The 23,856-nt window shown below is 47.5% G+C and overlaps 1 protein-coding gene across 11 annotated transcripts in view; it reads right to left on the bottom strand.

Moving 5' to 3' along the window:
• Positions 1-23,856, bottom strand: part of SLC41A3 (solute carrier family 41 member 3) — a 177,758-nt gene that overhangs the window by 128,095 nt on the left and 25,807 nt on the right. For 7 of the 11 annotated variants that reach the window (XM_040454918.1, XM_040454922.1, XM_040454925.1 and 4 more), the window contains exon 3: positions 2,209-2,316. The exons of 2 other annotated variants lie outside the window; for them this stretch is intronic. In XM_040454918.1, the coding sequence (XP_040310852.1) occupies positions 2,209-2,316 (108 nt within the window). Of the gene's footprint in view, positions 1-2,208; positions 2,317-3,785; positions 4,154-9,622; positions 9,858-23,856 lie in introns of those variants that run through there. 2 more of the 11 variants (XM_040454927.1, XM_040454926.1) reach the window with 2 other exon arrangements.

Raw genomic sequence — 23,856 nt, 5'->3', positions numbered from 1 at the left:
TCTTATTGTAAGTTAAGAATTGGAGAATTTCCTTAGCCTTTAGCAACCTCAACTATAATTCTTCATCATTATGTTTTAATATTATGCAGTTACCTATAACTGACAGACCAGGTTAATTGGCTTTGCATCTATCACTATTTTCAACTCTTGTGGCATGCCCTAAGCACAGTAAAAGAAGCAGGTGCACAAAAATGTTCCTCTTGCCTTCTTGAGAAGGCTCTGATTCCTTTCTGTGTATTTAGCCCAGATCACACTTGCTTTGTCTTGCATGTGAATTGCAGATCTGTTGGCTTGGTCTTTCCTACATGTTTAATGAGAACACAAGGGTTCCTGAAAGATTTCCTATAGAAGGCCAGCTCTATTGTAAGCTTCCCACTGTGAATTCTATTGTCTTCAAAATTCATTAAACAGCCACCTGTCCAACCATCTTCGCTGCTAGCCACTCCAAAATATGTCTGGTTTTGGAAACCCTAGTTTCTCTAAGCAGTGCCTTCTGCATATGTAATAGAACTTGTTGGTGCCAGAGTGCTTGGGTTCTCATCTCTGTTACTGTGTCCAGCTTCTTTCCTCCTCCTGTGCCATCACACAGTGAGCCTCAGAGCCCCTGTTTGTTCACTAAAGAGGCAACTCCAGCTGAAATCACTCTTAAAATCTTATTACAACCTAGAGTAACTTTTCAAAACATGTTTCTTCTTCCTGAGTCTGTGTAAGTATCTTTTTTTTTCCTGCAAATTCTTCTTTGTGTTGAAATTCTAACGCGAATCTTGGGTATCTCTCTGGGGTACAGTGAAGTCCAGTGAAAGCCATCTTGTCTGTTTTGAAAACAAATATTATGTAACCTCTGGTAATTCTTTTTCTGTATTAATATGGACGTTCTTGAGTAAGGGTATTCATTATTGTACATGATTGCTTTGTGAAATGTGTAAATGAGATCACCTATGCAGCCTTGTTTATTTCCTCTGGTTTGTAGTGTTATTAAAAGCACATTCTATTGTAAATAAATAAATAAATAAAATTAAAAAATAAAATCAATGGTTTGAAAGATACCTCTTTTCCAACTGTATTTTGTAAATGATTATTTCTAGTGTGTACACAGAAATGCACTTCTGTACTTCCTACCTTCTGGAGGCCAGGAGTCTGAAATGCATCTTATGGGGCAAAAATCAAGGTGTCCACATGGTCTTACTCCCTCAGAAAGCTTGAGGGAGGGATCTGTTTCTTCATCTTCTCCAGCAGGTAAAGCCACATTTCCTGGCTATTCCTCCAACTTCAAACCCAGTGGCATAGCATCTTCTCTGACTTGACTTCCCTCACATGGCCTTTGCTTCTGAAACATCCCTGTCCCCCCCTTACTAGAGAGCCTTGCGATGACACTGGGCCCATGTGGATAATCCAGGATCATCTCCTGTGTCAAGGTCCTTCACTTCATCCCACCAGCAAAGACCCTGTCAACATAAGGAACTATGCACAGGTCCCACGGATTAGGATGTGGCTCTTTGGGGGCCACTGTCCGGCTAGCCACCCTTCACCCACTCTCCAGGCAGGCCCCACCTCTTTCCCTCACTATTCCAATTACATCACTCTTGTTTCAGTTTCCTGACTACAACATACCTACTTTTGCCATCAGCCTTGTTCACATCCTGAATGTGAAATGGGTTTCACAGAAGGGGAAAGAGCATTCCGCATAATAGAAGGAAAAGAACTGCAATTCCCAGGATAGCTAGGAGGGGTAGAATGAGTGACAGCCTGAGGGACAGAGTGAGTTAGGGAGTCCTGAGAAGACCCCTCTGCTGACGGGGCATTTCAGAGCCATCATAGAAAAGAAAATCCTCTAACATATATGGATGATGTGGTGACGAAAATCCTGTTTCATCTCTAAAACCCTTCAGTAAGGCTGCATTGCTCATTACAGCTTCTGTGTGAATGTGTGGAGCCAGGCTCCGGGACACAGCAGGTTATAGGAGAAACCAAGGGCACACGGGGCTGAGCCTGGCCCTCACCAGAAGTCCAGTTGCACTGTGGAACAACAGGATAGCAGGCTGTGAGGAGCGACCAGGTGGAGCATCATGACAGAACAAAACCTCTTAACATCTATCTTTTCAGAGAGGCAAACCCACCTGTCTAACAAGGCTATGAGGAGAAACTGGGAGGTGCCCACGTGTCCGTCCCTGGGAGGCAGGTAGCCCAGATGCTCAAATATCTACTTACAGCAGTGGAGAGTCGTGACGCCAGCGTCATTTCCAGGTTCCCCTTCAGGCCCACCAGGGGTGGCACCAACGTCAATAGGTCTTTAACCTCCACAAACACAGGCCAATGCTGGTGGGGAAAGAGTAAGATCAATCCAAACACACATATTGGCACATCTTCGAAATTTCTTGAGAGAAGTTGTGGCAAGTTACTTTAGCAGCTAGGAAAACTGGAGGCCAGACTGTGTCCGAGCCTGACTGGCGGGGTCCAGCCTGCAAACACGACATACCCAGGGTGGCCCATGTGTCTGTAGCAACAGGAACGAGTCACCAGTTTCAAAGCTGGGAGATTTCTCATGAATGGGAGAGCTGGTGAGAACATCTGGGACAAAGGAGTGACATAGATTTCCCAGTGACCCAGAGTATCATGTGGGGACACTGGATTTGTCAAAACAGACAGAACATAGCTCTATCCAGGTCTCTATCAAAGGTAAAAGATTAAAAAAAGTATGAAAGGGGGGCACCTGGGTCTTTCAGTCAGTTGAGCGTCTGACTTCGACTCAGGTCATGATCTCACAGTTCGTGAGTTTGAGCCCCACATCGGGCTCTGTGCTGACAGCTCAGAGCCTGGACTGTGGGGGGCTGGGCCCCGGTGCCAGGCTGAGACCGGGTCGAGCAATGTTCCCTGTTGACTCAAGCCAACCCGGTGGTTCCCCCTCCCATTCACCCACTTTCAAGGGCATACGAAAGCCTTGTCAAGGCTGAGAAAGTTAATTCCTGAAGCCTGTGGTCTGCAGGTGTTGGCAGTAATGCTACCTCCCTTTTTCTACCCCGAGTCAGATAGAAACAAACATGGGAATTGTGTTTTGCTAGCAATCTTATCAACAAGGTCTTGTGACCTGTCTAAAAAATGCACAAGAAACACAGAACTAAATGTTTTGGTTGGCAGCGATTATGTGAAACCTGTTTATTCTTAGAATGGCCTGACCCATAAGAGTCTGGATATAAAAGATTGTGTACAGCAACAATAAAGCCGTCACTTGGGCCATCAGCCCAGGGGACCCTCCTGTTCCCAAACTTTCTCTTCTCTCTTTTTTCTTGCATTCCCCTACCCTCAGGACCCTGACCTCGGTGATTGTCACGCCGGTCGCGACACTGGACCCTGCTTTGGGTTCTGTGTCTCCCTCTCTCTCTGCCCCTGCCCCACTTGTGTTCTCTCTCTCTCTCTCTCTCTCTCTCTCTCTCTCTCTCTCTCTCTCTCAAAAATAACTTCTTTGTGAGGTGAAAATTATTCCCACCAGTTTATATGCAATTAGATTGCTTATTCCTACCCTACCCCCATCAATTTTCAATACCTCATCCGATTCTATGGACTTAATTTACCTCTCAGTACCCGATAGATTTCTGTGATCCCTACGCTAAGAGCTCCTCCTAGTTTTAGAATTCTAGACCTAAAACAACACTCCTACTGTGTTAGCTAGGAGATAGGAGCCCTGGGGTCTGGGCCCTGTTGCCTAAGACTGAAGATATGGTGGGGGGAAGGAGAAGGGGGGTAGAGCCCAGGAGAGTCCTCTAAAGCAGCCCAACAAAACATCTTACAGGGTCTGGAGTGAAAGGGTCAGGCGTCCTTCATGTCCTCAGAGAGAGGAAGAGCACTCATGGCTGCCGGTTCCCTCTTTCTTTTTACCTCATTGGCAAAGCTGGGAAATTCAGAATCCAATCCCAGATCTGATGGAGCTATGAGTCTACCCTTCTCTGAAAGTTCAGAAGAAAACCATGTCACCAGGCAAGAAGGTTCTCCCACTGTCTGTCAGCGGCATCCTGTGGCTCCCAGGCTTCCAGAAGCATTTGGCCCCTGTGCAGCTATCCCACCAGTGTGCCACAGCATGCATGGAGACGGAAGTCCCTAGCCCAGTTCCTGGCACAGGCACCCCTCCCTGGGCTCCAGCCTCCCCTGAGGCCGGCATCCTCTACCCCAAGCCTCCTCTGGCCTCCCACCTCGGCCTGCTCTCAAGCACCTTCATTTTTGCTGACACACAAGACCAAGTCCCCACCAACTCAAGTGTAAAAATAAATCCCCTCTCTCTGCATCCCATCACAGAAGCTTCCCCTTGTCTTCCTCAGCACCACTGAACTTAGTGAGTCTTGTTCTCACCCTCTCAGATGCTATGCTAGCTGCTGTCCCTCCCCACCCCATAGCAATGCCCTTTCCTTGGGCTCTTCTAACCTCCATTCTTCCTCCTTGGCTCTCTGAGCTATGGACCTCCCCCACCCCCAGTCCCAGCTGGTGTTAAGCTCCAATTGTGTGACAGGCACTCCTCTGACTCCATGTCACTCCTGTGAACTCACAACCACATACCCCCAGTCTGAAACTGACCTCTGCTTATTCCATGTTGACCTCCATTGAGGGCTCCTCTTCCTCCTCCTGACCTCTTTTTCTTAATATTATTTAATTTAAAGAATTTTATTTCCTTTCTCCAGATAGGCAGGCTGCAAAGCTAGAAATTTTACCAAGGTCTAACAATAATTCTTGATTCTTCCAAATGGACACAGGCTTTTCAACTCTGGACCGTCCTTGGGTTACGTAATAGCCTTATGGAACTGATGCTCAAGAAAACAGTCCATCGTTTTCAAGAGGTCTGTCCTCTAACTCCACAGTTGAGAAACTCCCTGTTACAGAACAGACAGAACCGAGCCAAGGGTAAGGTTAGGCTGGCATCAAACCACTTACTGCTCTGCGGCACTCATGGTTCCTGACCCATCCATTCCAAGTCTGCTTTCTGCCAACAGTGGCTCCCAGAGGTCAGGAGACCAAAGGCTGTAGATCTCCTAACCTATTAATCCTGAGTCCTTCATGCTTCATCTTCATTCTCCTTCCCTGCCATTTCCTCTCCCTCCCAAGGCTTGAGTCACCTTCTACTGCACACCCTACATGACCTCACCCAGAGCCATCTCCATCCTTCCTACATTAACAAGCGGCCCTAAGGGGGTGAAGGGCAGGAGGAGAGCCTTTGCATCAGTCATGTGGGTGTGGGCTGGGACACAATGATGGCCACAGAGACTTGAGAAGTCACATCTAGACACATCAGGCACCATATAACCACCACCCAGGGGTCTATTATGGGACAAAGTCAACTAACAGGGAAGACTAAAGCAGAAAAGCAGTAGGACCCTTGGATCCTCGCTGACACTGTTAATCCAGGGAACTAACAGGTACTAGAGCAGTCTGATCTGTAGCCTTCTTTATAGGAATCCTAAATGACTCTAGTCACTTGGAGTTAGGGTTTTCTGACGAAGACATTGTGCTCTATGCTGGTGATGCTCGACATCTCTGGCTCAGATCTGTCTTCTGAGCACTGCACCTGCCTACCCAACTGCTGACTGAATCCTGACATCCCATGGGCCCTTCAAAATCAGGATTCCAGACTTGACCTTCCTTGCACAGACCCTTTGCCCTGCCCACTGTGGCTCCAGGCATCCTTCTTGGTCTTCCAGCATGGACTTAAGTAACCCCCCGTGTTCCCTGACAGCCTGGCATCCAAGTCATGGTAACTGTCTTAATTTCCGCCACAACTGCCCTCTCTGGAAATGCTTCAAAGAAATCTTATGAGGGGCACTGGGGAGATCAAAATCAGTCAGAGTTAGTAATGGTTCTTGCACTCACGGGGCTCTGAATCACAGCCACAGCTTCCCAGCTCTTCCCTGTGGCCTTCACCCTGCTGCCACAGTTCAGTTCTGTTACAGTTATGACCCTGTCACTCAGCCCCTTGACCAGTTCTGATCCTGGGCATACACACAATAGATCTGTCCCCTCAAAACATACAAGAAATAGACAGGAATGTCTCTGGTAGTATCATGCTTCAAAAACATCCAAAACTAATGCACAGTATTAGAAGGCAGAAGACTGGTTTAGGTGGGGCAGAGGATGGAGGAGCCCGCTGGGGGCTGAAAATGCTCTTGACCTGGATGGGGATTACACAGGTGCATTTATCCTGAGATGGTCATTCAAACTCTACACATAACACGTACAATTTTCAACACATCCATGATATACTTCAATAAAATACACATTTATTTTAAAACAAACAATGAGGACAAAAATCAACAACCCCTCTGCACTCAGCATACAACTTGAGCAGAGCAGACAGCCCTTCTCACAGGCTGTCCAGCACCCCACCCCATGACCATGGCCAATTGCTGTTCCTCACTCCTTGCAAATGCCCACTCATTTGTCTGTATCTCTGCACACATTGATCCCTTTGCTTGGACTGTCTGCTCTCTCTCACATCATCCCAGAAAGTATTATATTATCCTTTAAGGTCCAACTCTGACTGTCCTACTAACTGCAGATTCTTTGACTCCTCTGGGAAAAATGAACTGTTCCCTCTTTCTTCACAGGCAAATGTCTGCTCACTGCTCCACTCCCTTAACACTGGCTCGTGGGATGAAGCACCTGCCTCACCCCCTAAGCTACAAAAGCCAGGGAGGCAGAGACAGGTCTGTTTCTGCTCACCATTGCACTCCTGGGGCCTGAGAGCAGCTAACACAAAATTCAACAAAATATGCTGAATGCATAAATGAGGAACCAGATGAATGAATGAATTCATCTATCCTACTATGTGCTCAGCTACCAGCTGCTCAAAAGCAGACACCTGTCTGATTCATCTCTAATTCAGTGAAGAAAGACTACATACACTCTAACAATTACAACCGCTGTCACTGTCTCTGGTGCCCGCGGGCCTACATAAACCCCCAAGAAGGCCTGAAAGGATACACAAGACATGATAATAGAAGCTTCCTCCAGGGATGAGATTGAGGGCTGAAATACTTATTTTATAAAAAAGAGAAACATGGGCTCCTGGGTGGCTCAGTTGGTTCAGCATCCAACTTTGGCTCAGGCCATGATCTCATGGGTCACGACTTCAAGCCCTGCATTGGGCTCGCTGATACCAGCTTGGAGCCTGCTTGGGGTCCTCTTTCGCCTTCTCTCTCTGTGCCTAGCCCCCCAACCGCCACACTCAAAAATAAACATTAAAAAAAGAGAAAGGGAGAGAAACATTTATATATACCTTACTTGTGTATCTGAAAAATAATTTTTTGAAAAAAAAACTGAACTCATACTCTCTGGCCCCTTACTGGGCCCCAATCCCTGGACCCAACTATAGACTGACCCCAACTATAGACTGACCCCAAACCCCATTAACAGAGAGACTCCTGACCCCAAATCTACAGTAGGTAAAGTTAGCACCTAACCAGTACTCTTGGGGCCAGCCCACTATGCCAGAGATAGCCACGAGGTGCTTCTGCCAGGAGGTTATCCCTGCTTCAGGCTCATGGGGGCTATGAGGCCCCAGAATGTGGCAGCCTGGGTATAGTGGGAGCCAGGCCACCCTCCTATGTTATGGAATTTCCCCCTGGAACAGTGTTGACAAGGCCACATCCTGCACCACTGAGCGGGGGTGACCAGGGAGGTGGTGGTGCACGTGCAGGAGCCACGAAAACCTGAGTGCCCTTGACCTGGGAGTCACTGCACATTTGCAAACTGGAGGGAAAGAATGAGCTGTGTCTTCCAGGGCTGTTATCTGTTCCTCCCAAATGCTGGGCCTCCTGAAGCTGGATGGCTCAAGGCCTGGATTTGCAAAGTTGCCCAAGTATGCTCTGGGCCTCCTTCCCAAGACATCCCCTTTTCTTCATGCTAGACTCCCAGATGGAGACTTAACACAAGGTCAGGAAACAGCCCTCCAGTTGGAGGCACTTCCTCCTGGACTGGCCTCCTGTGTCACCCCTGCTGATGGTCGGGTACAATCCCGAGCCCTTCTTCCCCTGACATCCCAACCAATCTTCCAGACTCTGCTGAGATCCCCCAACTGACTGATATATAACCTCTCAGGCTGCAGCAACTGAAGGACATGCACTGTGGTGTAGGGGCTCAAAACCATGTTCCATGAAGTGGCCATGGAAGGTCAAAACAGAGACACAGGGCAGAGTCTTTCTCTGGAGAAGGGTCTTAGGAAGGGGGTGAGAGACTATTAGAGCAGCCCAAGGGGTGAAGCTCTGAGGTGAGAGAGATGGGGATCTAGGATGCAAGCCCAAATGAATGCTTTCTAACAGCAAGTTGGCCAGTACACAAAGGGCTGCCCTAGCCCCAGGAGGGGTGAGTGTCCCATCCACTTAAGTCTGAAGGCAGAGCCATCAAGAGCCTCATCCAGAGACCAGGGGACAGGGTGGGTGTTGATAACCCCTCTTCAACTCACACACAGATGCACAAAGAATGCTGAACTGTCATCAGGAAGGAGATGCTTTGTGGAACTGAGGAAGGCACTGCACTAGCTGCAATGTCCCCATGGGCTGCAAAACTAAATTTAAATTTAATTTCACTGATTAAAAAGCACATTACAGGGGCACCTGGGTGGCTCAGTCGGTTGAGCATCTGACTCTTGATTTTGGCTCAGGTCATGATCCAGAGTCATGGGATCGAGCCACACATTCGGTGCTGTGCTCACAGCAAAGAGCCTCCTTGGGATTCTCTCTCCCTCTCTCTGCCCCTCCCTCCCTCACTCAGGTACACACATGCACACACTCTCTCTTTTAAAAAAAATATAATAAAAGCACATTACATAGCAAGATCCCATATATTTATGTTTACACATTCTTGATAGACACGCACCACGATGTTGATAGAGATTATGGGCACCCTTCCTTCTTCACTTGTGCATATTTTCTAATTTTTCTATCACACACTAACTCTATAAAAATATTTAGGTAGACAGAGCAAACCCTCAATGATTCAAACAGCATTACGTGAACCAACCCCAGGGCATAAAGAGACCAGGAGAAGTGAATGCCAGAGTGTGTGCTCGTTTAAGGGCCTCCCCACAATGCTTCTAATCAACAGAGACCACCACATCCCCACACTCGTCTGGACCCCAGCCCGGGATCTGGACCTTTTCCCCTCACTGAAGAGCCCCACAGAGATTCTGGGGACTGGAGGGAACAGTGCCCATCACCCTTGGAGTCACAACACGAAGCACACTGGGTGTCTCACCCTCACAACCCAGTGAGGTCAGTGCATTCATTAGCCCCATCTGTAGATGGGGAAACTGATACGGGGGAAGCTAATGAATTCCCTCAAGTAGTAAGTGAATGGCAGAGGATTTGAACCCCTCCAGGCCCTGCCTGATGAATCTGGAAGGAAAATGGTTTGAGCTAACGTGGTTAGTGTGGGCTGACTTTGGAGAGGGTCGTCAGAAGCTTCTTTGAATTTCAGACCCGAGGCCCCCCGGAGGATCCTCCTGCTGGCACCACTGAGCCCGGGAATCCTGGGCTGCACCCCGACTCAGGGCCTCTGGTGTCCCCTGGCCTATCATATCTGTGATGCCTAGGGAGCCTGGTTTCCCACCCCCCTCCCCCCAGGCCCCCAAATGCCCAGTACACACTTGGATAGTGTTCATCACCAGGCCGGCTGTCAACATGCCCAAGCCTGAGAGCAGAATGGGCACCATGATCTGGCACATGATAGAGAAGACGGCCTCAGGGAAGACCCCATGGGGGGACCGGGTGAGTTCACAGCTGAAGCCTCGCAACTTCTTGCCCTGGAAGGAAAACTGCAGGTTCAGCTGGGTGACCACCATGATCAGGCTGCCAACCATGTTCACAGGAGCAAGACGTCCACTTGTGTCCTCTGTCTTCCTCCTGCACCAGGATATGCTTCCAAAGATGTACACATAGGGAACGCTTCCAGTGCCCTGAGCCACTGGCAGGATCCCCGAATGCCCCTCAGCCAAGGGCCAGAGCAAGCAAGGAACAAAGGCCAGTGTGACTCAGAGCCTCATGTGGGGCCTTGGTGAACTCCTGCTGTCTCTCCACCCGCTACAGATCAGGTTCTCCTCAGAGAGTAGCTGCTCTGTCATCCAGGACGTCCCTCAGCTAAGTCTCTCACAGTGACCTTGATAGCATCCAGCCTTCCAGCCTACACTGGCTTGGGCTAGACCCTGGGAGACAGAACCATATGAGGCCTGACCTTGGTGAGGGCCACAAAGAATCCTGCCCGCCTCTGCATACACTCCCCAGTTGCTTCTACTCTAGGCAGACAAAGGCCTGGAGAAATCTCAGCCTAAAGGACCCACTCTTACAGCCCCCCTGAGGGGTTTCATGCCTCAAGGTTGAGAGGGCTGCAGGTACCCAAGAAAGAAGCCACATCCTGTGATCATCTTGACTTCAGAATCCAAGGGCTCTTGACCATATGAAGAAGCTATGTTCACAGAGGAAATGCAGCCCTCTTTACTCTCAAGGGCCCAGAAAACTAATAAACACACTTCCAGGGGCACCTGGGTGGCTCAGTCGGTTCAGTGTCTGACTTTGGCTCAGGTCATGATCTGATCAGGTCATGATCAGGTCTGTGAGTTCAGGTCTGTGAATTCAGGCCTGGCGTTGGGCTCTGTGTTGACAGCTCAGAGCCTGGAGCTTGCTTCTGATTCTGTGACTTCCTCTCTCTCTTCCCCTTCCCTGCTCATGCTCTGCCTCTCTTTCAAAAATAAACATAGGGGCACCTGGGTGTCTCAGTCAGTTAAGTGTCTGACTTTGGCTCAGGTCATGATTTCGCAGTCTGAGTTCGGGACCTGCATTGGGCTATGCTGACAGCTCGGAGCCTGGAGCCTGCTTTGGATTCGGTGTTTACCTCTCTCTCTGTCCCTCCCCCACCTATGCTCAGTCTCTCAAACATAAAATAAACATAAAAAAAAATTTTTTTTTAAAGATGCTTCTGAAGAGGCTCCACTCTCATCCATTACAAAGGTTAGACCAGCCCTGATACCCAGCTTACTGCCCCCTTCCAGAGAGTAGGCTTGGATATCACCTTTGACTGCCAGCAAGTCTATTGTTGGGTGTGCACTGGGCATTCCACAGGTAGCAGGGATGGAATGTCAGGCATGATGGTTGGCTGGAACAGGGATCAAGGTCACAGCCAGAAGAAGCCCAAGGCTGAAGGTCAGAAGCACACTCACCTACTGACCCTGTGGGACTTCTCCTGGACCAGGATCCTGATCTGAGCCTCAACTTCTGCTCCTGTTCCTAAACCAGGGCCCTCTTGGGCAACCTCCTGGTTCCCCTCTGTTGGATAGTCTATCCCACACTCAGGTCCCATCCCCTTAGCCTGGAGTTCACAATCTAGATCCTACTGACCTCCCCAGGCCTATCCACCTCTCTCCTAGCTCCAGCCAAACTTCTCCAACAACTATTTTCCTCATGCCCCAAATATTCCTCTCTCTACATCTGTCCTCAAACAATTCATTTGCTCATTCATTCAATAGATATTTTTAAGCCCTTCCTTGGAGCCAGACATAATGAGCTCTAAACTTCTTGGACATTCTCCCATTGGGAGTTGGAGTTTCTGTCTCCTCCCTTCAACCTGTGACTGCTGGACCAGTAAAACACAGTGGAAGAGACACTGTGTCAGTCTGGTTCTTGAGAAACAGTCTCCGCTTCCCATCTCTTGAGATGCTCATACTTGAAACCCAGATACCATGCTATGAGGAAGCCCAAGCAGTCACACAGAAAGGCCACGTATGAGTGTTCCAGCTGAGGATCCAGGTGACAGCAGCAACTGTCATGTCATGTGAGTGAGCTAGCCTGGATTGGGTACGATGCTTGGCAAGCCACCGCAGCAGATGCTGCACACAGCAGACATCCATTCTCACAGAGCCCTATTCGAACTGTAGATTCATGATCAAACTGAATGACTAGCTTTAAACAAGCCACTAAATGTGGATGCAGTGTGTTGCATAGCAATAGATAATTGGGACATCTGGGGAACCTCATTTCCACCCTTTACTTTTCTCATCTCAGAGAAACTAACAATTTCCAAACCTCTCTCTAGTCCAGACCCCTCCCCTGAGCTTTCAGGCTCTGTGTAGCCCCTGTATAACTCAATTAGTCTTTCACGTTTGTTCCTTCCAACTCCTCCCCCAAGCCTCTTGCCTCAATAAATGGTTCTGCCAGAAGCCCAAACTGCACTCTGACTGCCCGTTCCCCAACCAACTCAACCCCACATCAAATCTGCCTGTCCTCATGTCTTTCCCCTCCTCTCCAGTTTATGGACACCACCTTCACCATAGCCCTTAACTACCTCCTAACCCTTCTGTCCACCAAAAGTAATACCTGCTCTTTAACACCTTATATTACGTCTTCAAGTGACCTGCTTGCCCAAATATCCTCAATAGCTGTCAACTCATTACCTGAGAGAGTTCAGATTTTGTGGCCAGACATTCAAGGTCTCTCACAATTTGGGGGGGGAAAGCATCCTTTTGAGCCCTCTTTCTGCCTAGTACATGATCATCCACTGCATGTCTTAAAAGGAGCTTCCTGTGGACCCTCACATGGGCTGTGCCTATGTTCACACTACTCCCTCTGCATGTTCCACTCGCTGCTCAGGCCAAACTCTTGCCAAACCTCATGGCCAACTGAGGTGCCTTCTCATCTCTGAGGCCATTCCAGTGTCCTGGCCAGAGCCTAACATCTTACCCAGAATTACCAAAGCTCTTTTTTGAACCCCTCTGAGGGAAGTCCACATATGCCTAATGACATAATGAAATGCACATACATCAACACTCCCATCCCAAAGTGTACTCCTCTTGAGGTGGAGTCTGGTTGATTCATGGCCACAATCTTTCAGAGCAGGGGAAAGTATTCATTCACTTACTCCACAGATTAGTACTGAGGGCCTTATGTTTGCCAGACTCTTGGTCTAAGTGTTGTGGTACATCTGTTAGCTGAACAGCACATACTTAGAGCTTTTCAGTATGGCAGATAATCATGAAAATGGAAATGTAATTATGACCTGTGCTAAGTGCTCTGAAGGAAACCCAAGGAATGGGAGCAAGAAATGAGGATCAACCAACCATACACAGCACCCAACGACCTGCAAATGAAGGAATGAACAAATGAATGAAAGATCTCATTCCCTTGTGTACCCATCTGTGCCTCTCACTGCCCTTTCACACTGATTTCATGTTCAATCACCAAACTCTCAAAATATCTCTAGGATATCCAGCAGGAAGTACACCAGTTTTGCAAATGAGAAAACAAAGGCCCTGAGAGCGTTTACCCAAAACCACACCCCAAGTCAGTATCAGAGGCAGGACTAAGACCCTCAGCTCCCAACTCTGGGGGCAGACTGCCTCCACCACCCTCCATGGTCTCTGCTCCACACCCTTCTCCTGTCTGATGCTGCCTGCATCTGTGGCTTGGGTTCTTGTGTTCAAACAAGAGTCTGAACCAGGAGGAGGCAGACACAAATGGCATATTTCAGAGAAAAGGGTTGAGACGTTAATTGGTTTCAGACAGAACCACTCTGGGCTGGGCTGGTTTCTCTGGACACTGACCACATGGCTCCCACAGAACTCAGCTGGAGGGACCCCCAACAAGCGATTGCTTTCTTCTGACTTCAACAACTCCTGTGATTTAGTTTTGAATGTGGTCAAACATCCTAATACAATGTATAATCATACACAGTGGGCCTTGAACCATTCTCATCAGTACAGAAGATATGGAAACAGACAATAATTTACATAATTCCATATAGAAACAGATTTCTGATTAAGTAAGTTCTTAATTATTAAAAAATATTTCTAATTTCTGTTTAAAAAACCAAATGAGAAATTAAGATAAATGCACACACACGTAATACACACACACACATGCAAGTAGTTAAGTTCAGAAGGATAGTCATCAAGATGCTAAGAGTGACTACCGTTGAGAAGCAGAATCTAAAATGACCTTTATTTTATAATGTTCTAACATTCTATTGTGATTACTTGCTTTTATAACCATCAAAACATAAACTGTCACCAAAAATAAATAAAAGATGTCATTACATGAGAAAGATTACTTTCCCATGCAACTTGAGAACAAAATATGACAACATGGTTTACTGGGTCAGAATCCAGAAGATCAGGAATGTAATTTTAAAAATAGCTAGCACAGGAGAAAAGCTCAAAGACCTTGAACTAGATTCTGGGGCTGCACTGAGCAGCAGATAGAATCTGGGTCAAGCATTAGGTGGTTTCCCAGATGACCCTGAATAAGGCCCTGCCCCTGTACAGGTCTCTAAACTCTAAACATGAGAGGTGGGACTGCATCAGTGGTTTTCAGTCTACTCTGCCATCAGAATGACCTGGGAGCTCCTGAAATGTGTAGCCCAAGCCCAAGCCCAGACCAAAGAATCAGAATCCCGAGGCCTGCGGCATGACCTACTCATCTATTCCAACCCCCTTGATTCTTTGGGAGTGTGTCTTTGGAGGACAATTAGGAAGGCCTGCAGAGGGTGGGCAGAGAGCTTTGGAATGCACATCACCATTCCTGGCTTTCATTTCTGATTCTTCAGTGGGAACTGGGTGTCTTCCCAGAAACACACCTTCTAAATGGCCTCCTATTCCTTTCCTGGCCATCTTGAGCCTGGGCTGGCTCTGAGCCAAAATGTCAATCTTAAAAGGCCTGAATTCTTCCTCATCCTGTTAAGGTCTCAGAGATCAAGCTGATTACATTCTCAATAATGGAGGGCTTCTTCTTTATTTCCTGCTTCTGATGTCGCTGGCAGAACCCACCCACAGGTGAAAACACAGAACCAGAGCACTCATGCCTACTCAGGGCTGGCTGTCTTCAAGCACTTTCTCCAAGCAGCTCCTTCATGTCACTCAGGCATTCTGGGACCTCCCTCTCCAAGGCTGAGATGCAGCTGGCCTTCTGGCCTCATAGCTCTTTCTGCTAACACTGACTAATGCATCTGCTACCCTCCTTGCTTGACTGTGATGCGTGAGAGTGGGGCCTGGCTCTTGTATCCCCCACAGGGTCCAGCATAGTGCTGGTCCTCTCTCCCCCACTGCTGACACACACGTGTTGCATTAATGAGTGAAGAAACGAATATACAGAATCATAGAAACAAAGAAAAAAAGAAACCCAATCAGCCTTCTGTAGGTTGAGTGGTGTAAGGCCCTAAAATTATTATGATCTGCTGCCTTGACATGTGGTAAAACCAGGAGGGCCTCACAGGGTCTACCTGCAACTCCCCCTCCCCCTCTTCTCCAGTGGACAAGGTCCCCTAGTCAAGCAACCGTCCTTACCAAGGGGACCAGGCACAGTTCCCACTTATCCCTGAGTAGGGGGTTTTAGTTCCTGCTGGCCCACAGAATTATTCAAACAAGTCAATCATACCTTCCAATGAGAACTGGGGCACTTTATGCTATTGTTACTACAAAGTCTGCCTCCTGCAGCCCCTCATGGTTCACTCTGCTTTCCAGTGCAACCCTGTGTGTCCCTGGGTGTGAGTTTGTGTGACTGATAAACTGTGATTTCCTCAGTCCAGTGTTGGGGTCATGTGTTTGGCCATCTCCATATGCTTGGGTGGAAACCCCTCCTTCACCAACAGAGTAAGGAGAGGGTGATTGCAGCAGCTGGCATCACAAACAGGACTGCCCAACCCTGATAGAAGATGCCTGGTCAGCTTTCACTGTAACTGCTCTTTGCTGCCTGACTAGCTCCTGACATGGTCAGTGCTGCCTGGGATGGAGCCACTAACTGTTGGCCAGCTTGTGTATTATTAGCCTGTTCCATGTCCCACTGTCTCTCCTGGGTAATGCCATCTCCTCCCATCACCAAGGCAAGAACTATTGCCAACTGGCCATAGTCCAGCAGGAGGCAGCTCAGGGCAATCTGTATCTGGCAAGTGCTCTGTGGCACTCCTGCACCTAGTCTAAATTATAAACTGCCAAGATGGGACCCCATGGAACACCCCCCTCCACCCAGCTAAAAATAAAATAGTTAACACAGCCCAATATAAGCTAACACAGGGCCTTCAAGGTTTGAAATTTATCATACAAGACCTACTTGGTGATTACCCCCACTGCTTCTCCTTTTAAAAGTCCAATTTGGCCTGCTCTTAAACCTGGAAAGAACCTGCCACAGGGTGAATGACTGCATCCTTCATGCTCTGGTTCCATCCACTGTGGCCCCATACACAACATCCAATGTAACTGAAATTACCGACTCCCCCTGATCAGCACCAGTAAGGATTTTGCTACTATAGATTGGGCTAATATTTTCTGTTCAATGCCTATTTCCACACCCTCTTAGGCGCAGGTGACCTCCAACTCTGAACGGACACAGTAGACTTTCCAGGTTACTCACAGGGTACCTCACCAGCTCTGCCACGCATGGTCTTGCAGGCAACATTTTAACTGCATGCACCTTTCTCAAGGAGCACAGGTCTAATGTTACATTATGATGTCCTCCTCCAGGAAGACTCATGTGACACATTCACTAAAGGCAAAACACTCAGGAGCTCGCAAAGAGAGGATGGGCCATTACTCCACATGTGGGGCAAAGCCAGACATCTTGGCAAATTCCTAAAAATTATTTTGGTAAACCAAGGGCAACTCCATCCTTGACACTGTCAGAAAACAGCCATTGACTCTTAGCACCCACACTGTTAATAAACTGTTCATAGAAGCCCAACACCTTGTAGTCCTTTTTGAATTCTGGAGGCAACACAGTCCTCCTCTGCACATTTGACTTATGCCCATTTATGCTGTCACTTGCAAAGGACGCTGTTTTAAACAGACACCTCCAACAAAAGGCTCTAGAATCTGTCCAAGTTAAAGTCAACAGGCATTGCTATCAGTGCCCTCAAAAATTCCTTCACTGGCAAAACATTAGCAACCTGCTCTTATGCTTGTTGGAGTCCTGGACCACATACCTATAATGAATATATGTTGCCCAAGAAGCCCTTGGGTGCAAGAAAATATCCTCCTTGCCTAACTTTACACCAACTGAGCAGCAACTGCTGGCTACATACTGGGCTCTCCTGGAAAGGGAGGGTCTCCTGGAAAGGGAGGCTCTCACAGACCCTGGCCTGTGACCCTCCATACGCAGCAGCTCACTGAGCCTTGGGAGGCATAGCAACTGAGGACTCAATACAGGATAGAGTCAAACTTGGACTCTCTGGCATATGCCACTACAGAAGGATGCCTCCTCTGTCCTTCCTTAGTCCCTTGCCAGATGCTACCATACCAGAGGAGGTCACCCCTCCCCCAGTCCCCTTGGCTATGTAGGGAGCCCCCTTGACATTAACCTAGTGAACAGCAATGGACTTTGTATACTTTATGGGTGGTATGACCATGATACTACACCATGGAGCTCAGTGGAATGTTTATGTCCCTGATAAAGGAAACAACTCACCCAACAGTCAGCAAAAATGGTCAAATTTAGGCTGTCATTTTACCACTGGATGCTCTGGCCAGCAAATGGTTCCATCTGCAACTTTTTACAAACTCTTGGGCCACTGCCTAGGAGCTGTTCCAAAACTTTTACTCTAAGGAACTAGGGCACTCTTGCCTCAGAGACACCCAAAATATAGGTCAAAGTCACAGATGTCTCCACATGCACTAAGGCCACAATACAAGGCCTCACCAGGACACTGCTTGTCCTCCTTATTTTCCAACATTACAGGTCATGGCCAGCCCTCATTTTGCTTCTGAGGACACACAGGGCTGACTCTACAGGAAGGACTCAATAAACTCCCACCTCCTCTGCAGACCCTGAGCAGCCAGAAGAATTGAGAGGCACACTGGTCTCCTCAAACTTAAGCTCTAAAATGAAAAATAAGCCCCAGTGGGGGTTGGAGGTTGATTAATGTGGTATTTTTTTATTGAGTTTTTTTTTTTTCAAGAGAGAGAGAGAGAGAGAGAGAAGAAGAAGAAGAAGAAGAAGAAGAAGAAGAAGAAGGTGGTGAAGGAGAAGAAGGAGAAGGAGAAGGAGAAGAAGAAGGAGAAGAAGAAGAAGAAGAAGAAGAAGAAGAAAGGAGGAGGAGGAAGGGCTGAGGGAGAGAGAATCCCAAGCAGGCTCCACACTCAGCACAGAGCCCAACATGGGGCTTGATCCCACATTCTGGGATCATGACCTGAGCTGAAATCAAAGCTGGATGCTCTTAACTGACTGAGCCAGCCATGCACCCCTGGCACTGATTTTAATCTGGATTCATGTTCCTGGGGATACATGCTATCTGTACCCCAACACAAGCCCCTCCACTACCTTTATTGGCTGCAATGGGGAACCCTTATAAGTTCACCAGGGGGCCCTCTCCCTCCAGGTCAAGAGGCTGCTTCCCTTGCTGGGGGGGGGGGGGGGTGAGGGTGTTCTCTACCTGCTCCCTAGAAGTCCCAGTCACCACCACGATTTAAGTTGGTGTCACGGCATCATGGGGTCAATGTGGTATGAGGCCTAAAACTAGCAGTATTATGTGTTGTGACATGGGGGAAAGCAGGAAGGCCATGAGGAACCTAACCACAAGTTCCACCCCGCTCTGTTCCCACAACCCTTCCTATCCCTGAGGAGCGGGCTCTCTCTGCTTCCCTGCTGGCCTGTGAAGGAGCCAGGCACACCCTTCTTCAGTGTTACCCAAGCTCATGCAGGCTCACTCTGCTCCCAAGCGCTCCTTTCTGAGGGCCCTTCACAGCATCTGCTGTCCCCCTCTCAGGTTAGGAGTATATGTAATAACTAATAAAGACCTGCTGGATTTCTCAAGTCCAAGGCCGGATGCCCTATATTCGACCATCCCCACAACCCAACGATGGGAATCTATCCCTCATCAAGGCTGGCCTCATCTCCTGTGGCACTCAGTCCAGGCTTCACTCCTTTCCCTCACATAACTCTCCACTCCCTTGCTTCTCCCCTCCCATCAGCCTCTTGCCCTCCTGCCTTTCTAGAGGGTTCCGTGTCTTTGCTAAGGCACCATCCCTGCCAGACCCTTCCTCCTCTTTACCCCCACTCAACCTCCATGGGGCCCATGGTTCCTGACCCCTCTGCAAATGAGCATGATGTCTGTGGACCACCAGTTTGAATTTCTGCTACATGTAATACAAAGAGATCAGATTCATCACAAAGAATGGGGTTCTTTCTTCTTCCTATGTACACATTCCCAAAACCCTGTCATATATGCTGCCCTGTGTGGGGACCCAGGGGTCTGGAGAACTATATGAGAGGCAGCTTCTGTTTCTAAGGAGAACACTGGCACAGAGCCTTAAAAGAGTATTAATCTCACTACATACAAAAACAAAAATAAATAAAAAATAAACATATGCACAACAAAAACCATCAAAAGCAAAGTCAACAAATAGAAAAATGAGAAACATATTTATAATCCATATCACAATTAAAAGGTCAATTCCCCTAATATATAAGAAGCCCTCAGGTGCCAGTAAAAGGATAACCACTCCATAAAAATACAGGCAAAGAATAGAAGCAAACATCCAAAGATATTCAACTTCACTTGCTAATGTAAGAAATACAAATTGCACTACCAGGGACCCAGCAGGCAGCCCTAGAGAATGATCTCTAAGGATCCCTGCCTCCTCTACTGACACTGGGTATAATACCTTCCCCTGAAACGTGGGCTGAACTCCGTGACTTGCTTCCAGGCAAGAGAAGAAAGATGTTGCTTCTGTGGTAAGATTTACAAAAGGTGGTTTCTGTCTTGCTAGCAGACTCTATTTCCTTCTCAGACTGCATGCTTTCATGATGCTGCCATGTTGGAGACATCCAGTGAGGAAAGAACTGAAGGTGGCCTCTGGGCAACATCCAGAGAGGAACTTAGGCCCTCAGTCCAACAACCTGCTGGGAGCTGAATCCCTCCCACAGCCTATGAGCGCCCTGGGATGATGCCACAGCTGTGGCTGACGTCTGGACAGCAGCCTCCTGAGAGATCTGGAAGCAGAAAACCTAGGTCTACTGGATTCTTGGCCCATGGCAGCCATGAGGTAATAAGTGAGTACCATTTTAAGCTGCTAAGTTTGGGGATGACATGTTGCATAGTAATAGAAGCTAATACAGCGTACAAGGAAATGCAATTTTCCATCTATCAGATTGTTAAAGATCAAAGAGTTTGAAAATAAACTACGTTGCTGAGTATTGGCAAGCAGGCATCTCCCTATGATGCTGGAGGAAGTATAATTGGTCCCACCTCAAGGGTAGGCGATTTGGTGATATATCTATCAAATGCATGATGTTTTGACCCAGCACCTCTACTTGCAACATGTACCCTACTCATTTACTCCAGCATGTAGCAAACGTCAAGATTATTCACTGCAAGGAACTGTAGGGGGCTCAGTAGGTAGTCATCCTGACTCCTGAGTTTGGCTCAGGTCATGATCTCATGGTTCAGGAGTTCAAGCCCCAAGTCAGGCTCTGTGCTGAGCGTAGAGGCTGCTTGGGGTTCTCTGTCTCCCTTGCTGCCCCTCCCCTGCTCTCTCTCTAAATAAACAAACTTAAAAAGAAAGATTATTCACTGAGCTTTCATTAGTAAGACTATTTTAAGGTATTGTTATGAGCTGAATCATGCACCCCTCCCCCAAACTGCAGTCTTAACCCCCAGCACCTCAGAATGTGACTGTATTTGGAGACAAGGCCTTTAAAGTGGTATTAAATTAAAATGAGGTCACAAGGATAGGCCTTAACCCAATATGACTGGTGTCCTTACAAGAAAAGGAAATTTGAACGCAGACATGCACAGAGGAACAACTATATAAAGAGACACGGAGAAGGTGGCCATCTGCACGCCTCACAGAGAGGCCTCGGAAGAAACCAGCCCTGAGGACACCTTGATTTTGGACTTCTGGCTTCCAGAACTGAGAGAAAATAAGTCTCTGTTGTTTAAGCTGCCCGATCTATGGTCTTTGATATGGCAGCCCTAGCAAACTAATAATTAAGTTTAAAAACACATCAGAAAAGAAATGGTTAAATAAATTCTGGTATATTTGTATAAATGGAATACTGAACAACCATTTCTAAAAAAGGAAACTTTTAATGTATCTATAAAGAATATTGTAAGGTGAATATATTGTGTAGTGAATATACTGTATAGCTATACTGTGAGGTGAAAACACCAAAAGTCAAGAGTTTGTATATGCCAAAACTTGAAAAAAAAGAGTGAGCAAAATATACAGAGACAGATGAACAGATATAGATATTTGTCTGTACGTGCATAAAATATCTTTAGGAGGAAACAAAACCAACTGGGGCCTAGTGGCTGCCTTGTCCCTGTGCATATTTGTGAACCTTTTACATTCTGAACCACAGCCTCTTTTCTCAGGGGTTCACATTCAAGCCAGGGAGAGCATCAGATCCTGCACATGGTAAAAAGAAATGGCAAATATCCCAACATCTATAGAAGGTGACATGCTGGTGAGGCTAGCACCTCAAGAAAGGCTCCATGTAAGGCTGCCCATGTGAAACGGGGTGGGAAGGATGACGGAAGGCCTCTTCACTCAGGGTTGGTGGGAAAGAAGGCACAGGGAGGGGGCAGTCTAAGTGAGGCTGGGGGTTACCACACAGCTGACTAAAGCCAGCACCACTGGAGAGAGCAGACAGAGGTCTGTCCAGTGGTGCTGGCTTTAGTCAGCTGAGCCAGTGTGGCACCACTGACTGTTTTCACCTTCCCGACAGAACCAACTGTACACAGGAACCCATCCACAGGGCAGGGGACCTTCTCCTCTTCTCAGCTCAATCAAGCCAAGCCAATCATGGCCATTCCATTCTCTTTGCCAATTTTTGGTTTTGAAGTAGGACATGCCCAAATCTGCCAGTGAGAAGTTGAAGAGTTTTGTTGGGGATGCCCAGGAAAGGTTCCCTGTGCTTAAGAAGGAGGAACCAGGCATAACTGGTGGCTCAGTCGGTTAAGCTTCTGACTCTTGGTTTCAGCTTAGGTCATGATCTCACAGTTCATGGGATTGAGCCTCACATTGGGCTCTGCACTGACAGTGAGGAGCTTGCTTGGGATTCTCTCTCTTTCTCTCTCTCTCTCTCTCTCTCTCTCTTCTTCTCTCTTCCCCTCCCTGCCCACTCTCTCTTTCCCTCAAAATAAATAAATAAACGTTGAAAATGAGTAAAAAAAAAAAAGGAGAAGGAACCAGAGCAGAAGACCCATTCTTCTTCCTCTGGATATGATGGGGCTATAAGGCAAAGCCAACTTTGGCTGCTGACTCGGCAGGAACTTGGAAAGATCCTGGTTCCTTGGAGTCATTGTGGGCCGGTTATGGTAATACTTTCCAAGCCTGGAATTACCCCATCTTGGAAATTCCATTTTGGAAGATGACAGACTTCCTTCTTATTTAATCTACTACAGGTGTTTTTTCTGGTACGTGTAGCTGAAACCATCCTAATTGATACAGCCAAGGTGAGCTCAGGATGTCTGGATGCCAGTTTGTGGAGTTTGGATTTTATTCCACAGTCAGTAGAGAAATCAACAGAGGTTTTAAAATTCAGATCTGCAAGGCACCTGGGTGGCTCAGTTAGTTAAGCTTCTGACTCTTGATTTTGGCTCGGGTCATGATCTCATGATTCATGGGTTCAGCCCTGCATCGGGCTCTGTGCTGACAGTGTGGAGCCTGCTTGGGATTCTCTCTCTCTCTCTCTCTCTCTCTCTCTCTCTCTCTCTCTCTCTCTCTGCAAACATGCAGGTCTCTTTGTCCCTCCCCTGCTTGCTCTCTCAAAAAATAAACTTAAGAAAATAAAAATAATAAAAATAAAATTCAGATCTGCATCATGGAGTTCCCCCTGAGATGGCAGTTAGGCCATGACCTTCATATGGATCCAACAAACACATGAAAAAAACTGTAGAATGGGTATTTCTGCCTAATTTTATCCTCTTAAATTGTTGCACTGACAGAATATCAATGACAACAGGAGTTAACAGCAGTTAACCTTCACTGCCTAGTGCCAGGCCCTGTAACTTCCACTTCACAGACCTCATAACAAACTTCTGGGCTCAGTTCTAATATACAGAAGAGAAAACAGGGGAACAAAGAGCAACTTGTGTAAGTGACAAATGTCGGACTCAAACCCAGTTAGACTAGCTCCAGAGTCTGGACTCTCAAGCAATTCAGCTCACTGTTATACTGCCTCTCCCTATATAATCTATAAACCTGTGTGTGTACACTCTAAACCAATGTGTGTATGTTTAGGGGGTTGATATATATGGATGTATATATAAATATATAAGTGTGAGGTGTGTGTGTGTGTGTGTGTGTGTGTGTCTGTATAGGGGTACATGCCCTAGTGACACCATACTGACAGAACATTCAATAAAATAGGCATCTTGCAAATCAGTGGTATTGAGAATGGACTGCAGGGAACAGCACCTGAAGTAAGTAGGGCGGTGAGGAGGCTACCGCAGTGCTGACTAACCATGTCAAGAAAAATGTGGACTAGGTCACCAGGAAAAAGGAGAGGGCTGAGGGGTCTGGAGGGCACAGAGAGACCAAACATGCAGGCAGGGACTGAATCAGACTGGGATAGGTGCTCTGGTTTAAGAGACAGCCATCCTGGGGCTGGGCAAGGTCCAGGTGGATTCTGGGAGTGAGCTGGTGGTCACTGGTGTTGTGACGTCATGAGGAACTAGACAGCTGGGTACTGGAAGGGTCTTTGAGAACTCCAGAGTGGAGCAGGGCCAGGCAGGTGGTGGAATGCAGTGGGATGGTGGGGACTGTGGCAAATCGGAGAACATGGCCGCCTGGAGGCGGCTGCAACCATCCACTGTGCAGTGAGAGAAAGTGGGGCCAATTATGCGAGAGTTGCCAAGTTTCAAGACAAAACAGAAATTCAGACTTTTACATAAAATCTCTTGATT

The sequence above is a fragment of the Herpailurus yagouaroundi genome, unplaced genomic scaffold (genome assembly GCF_014898765.1).
Source record: "Herpailurus yagouaroundi ecotype Mexico unplaced genomic scaffold, PumYag 214, whole genome shotgun sequence".
Lineage (NCBI taxonomy): Eukaryota > Metazoa > Chordata > Mammalia > Carnivora > Felidae > Herpailurus > Herpailurus yagouaroundi.
This window is presented reverse-complemented; position numbering and strand designations above follow the sequence as displayed.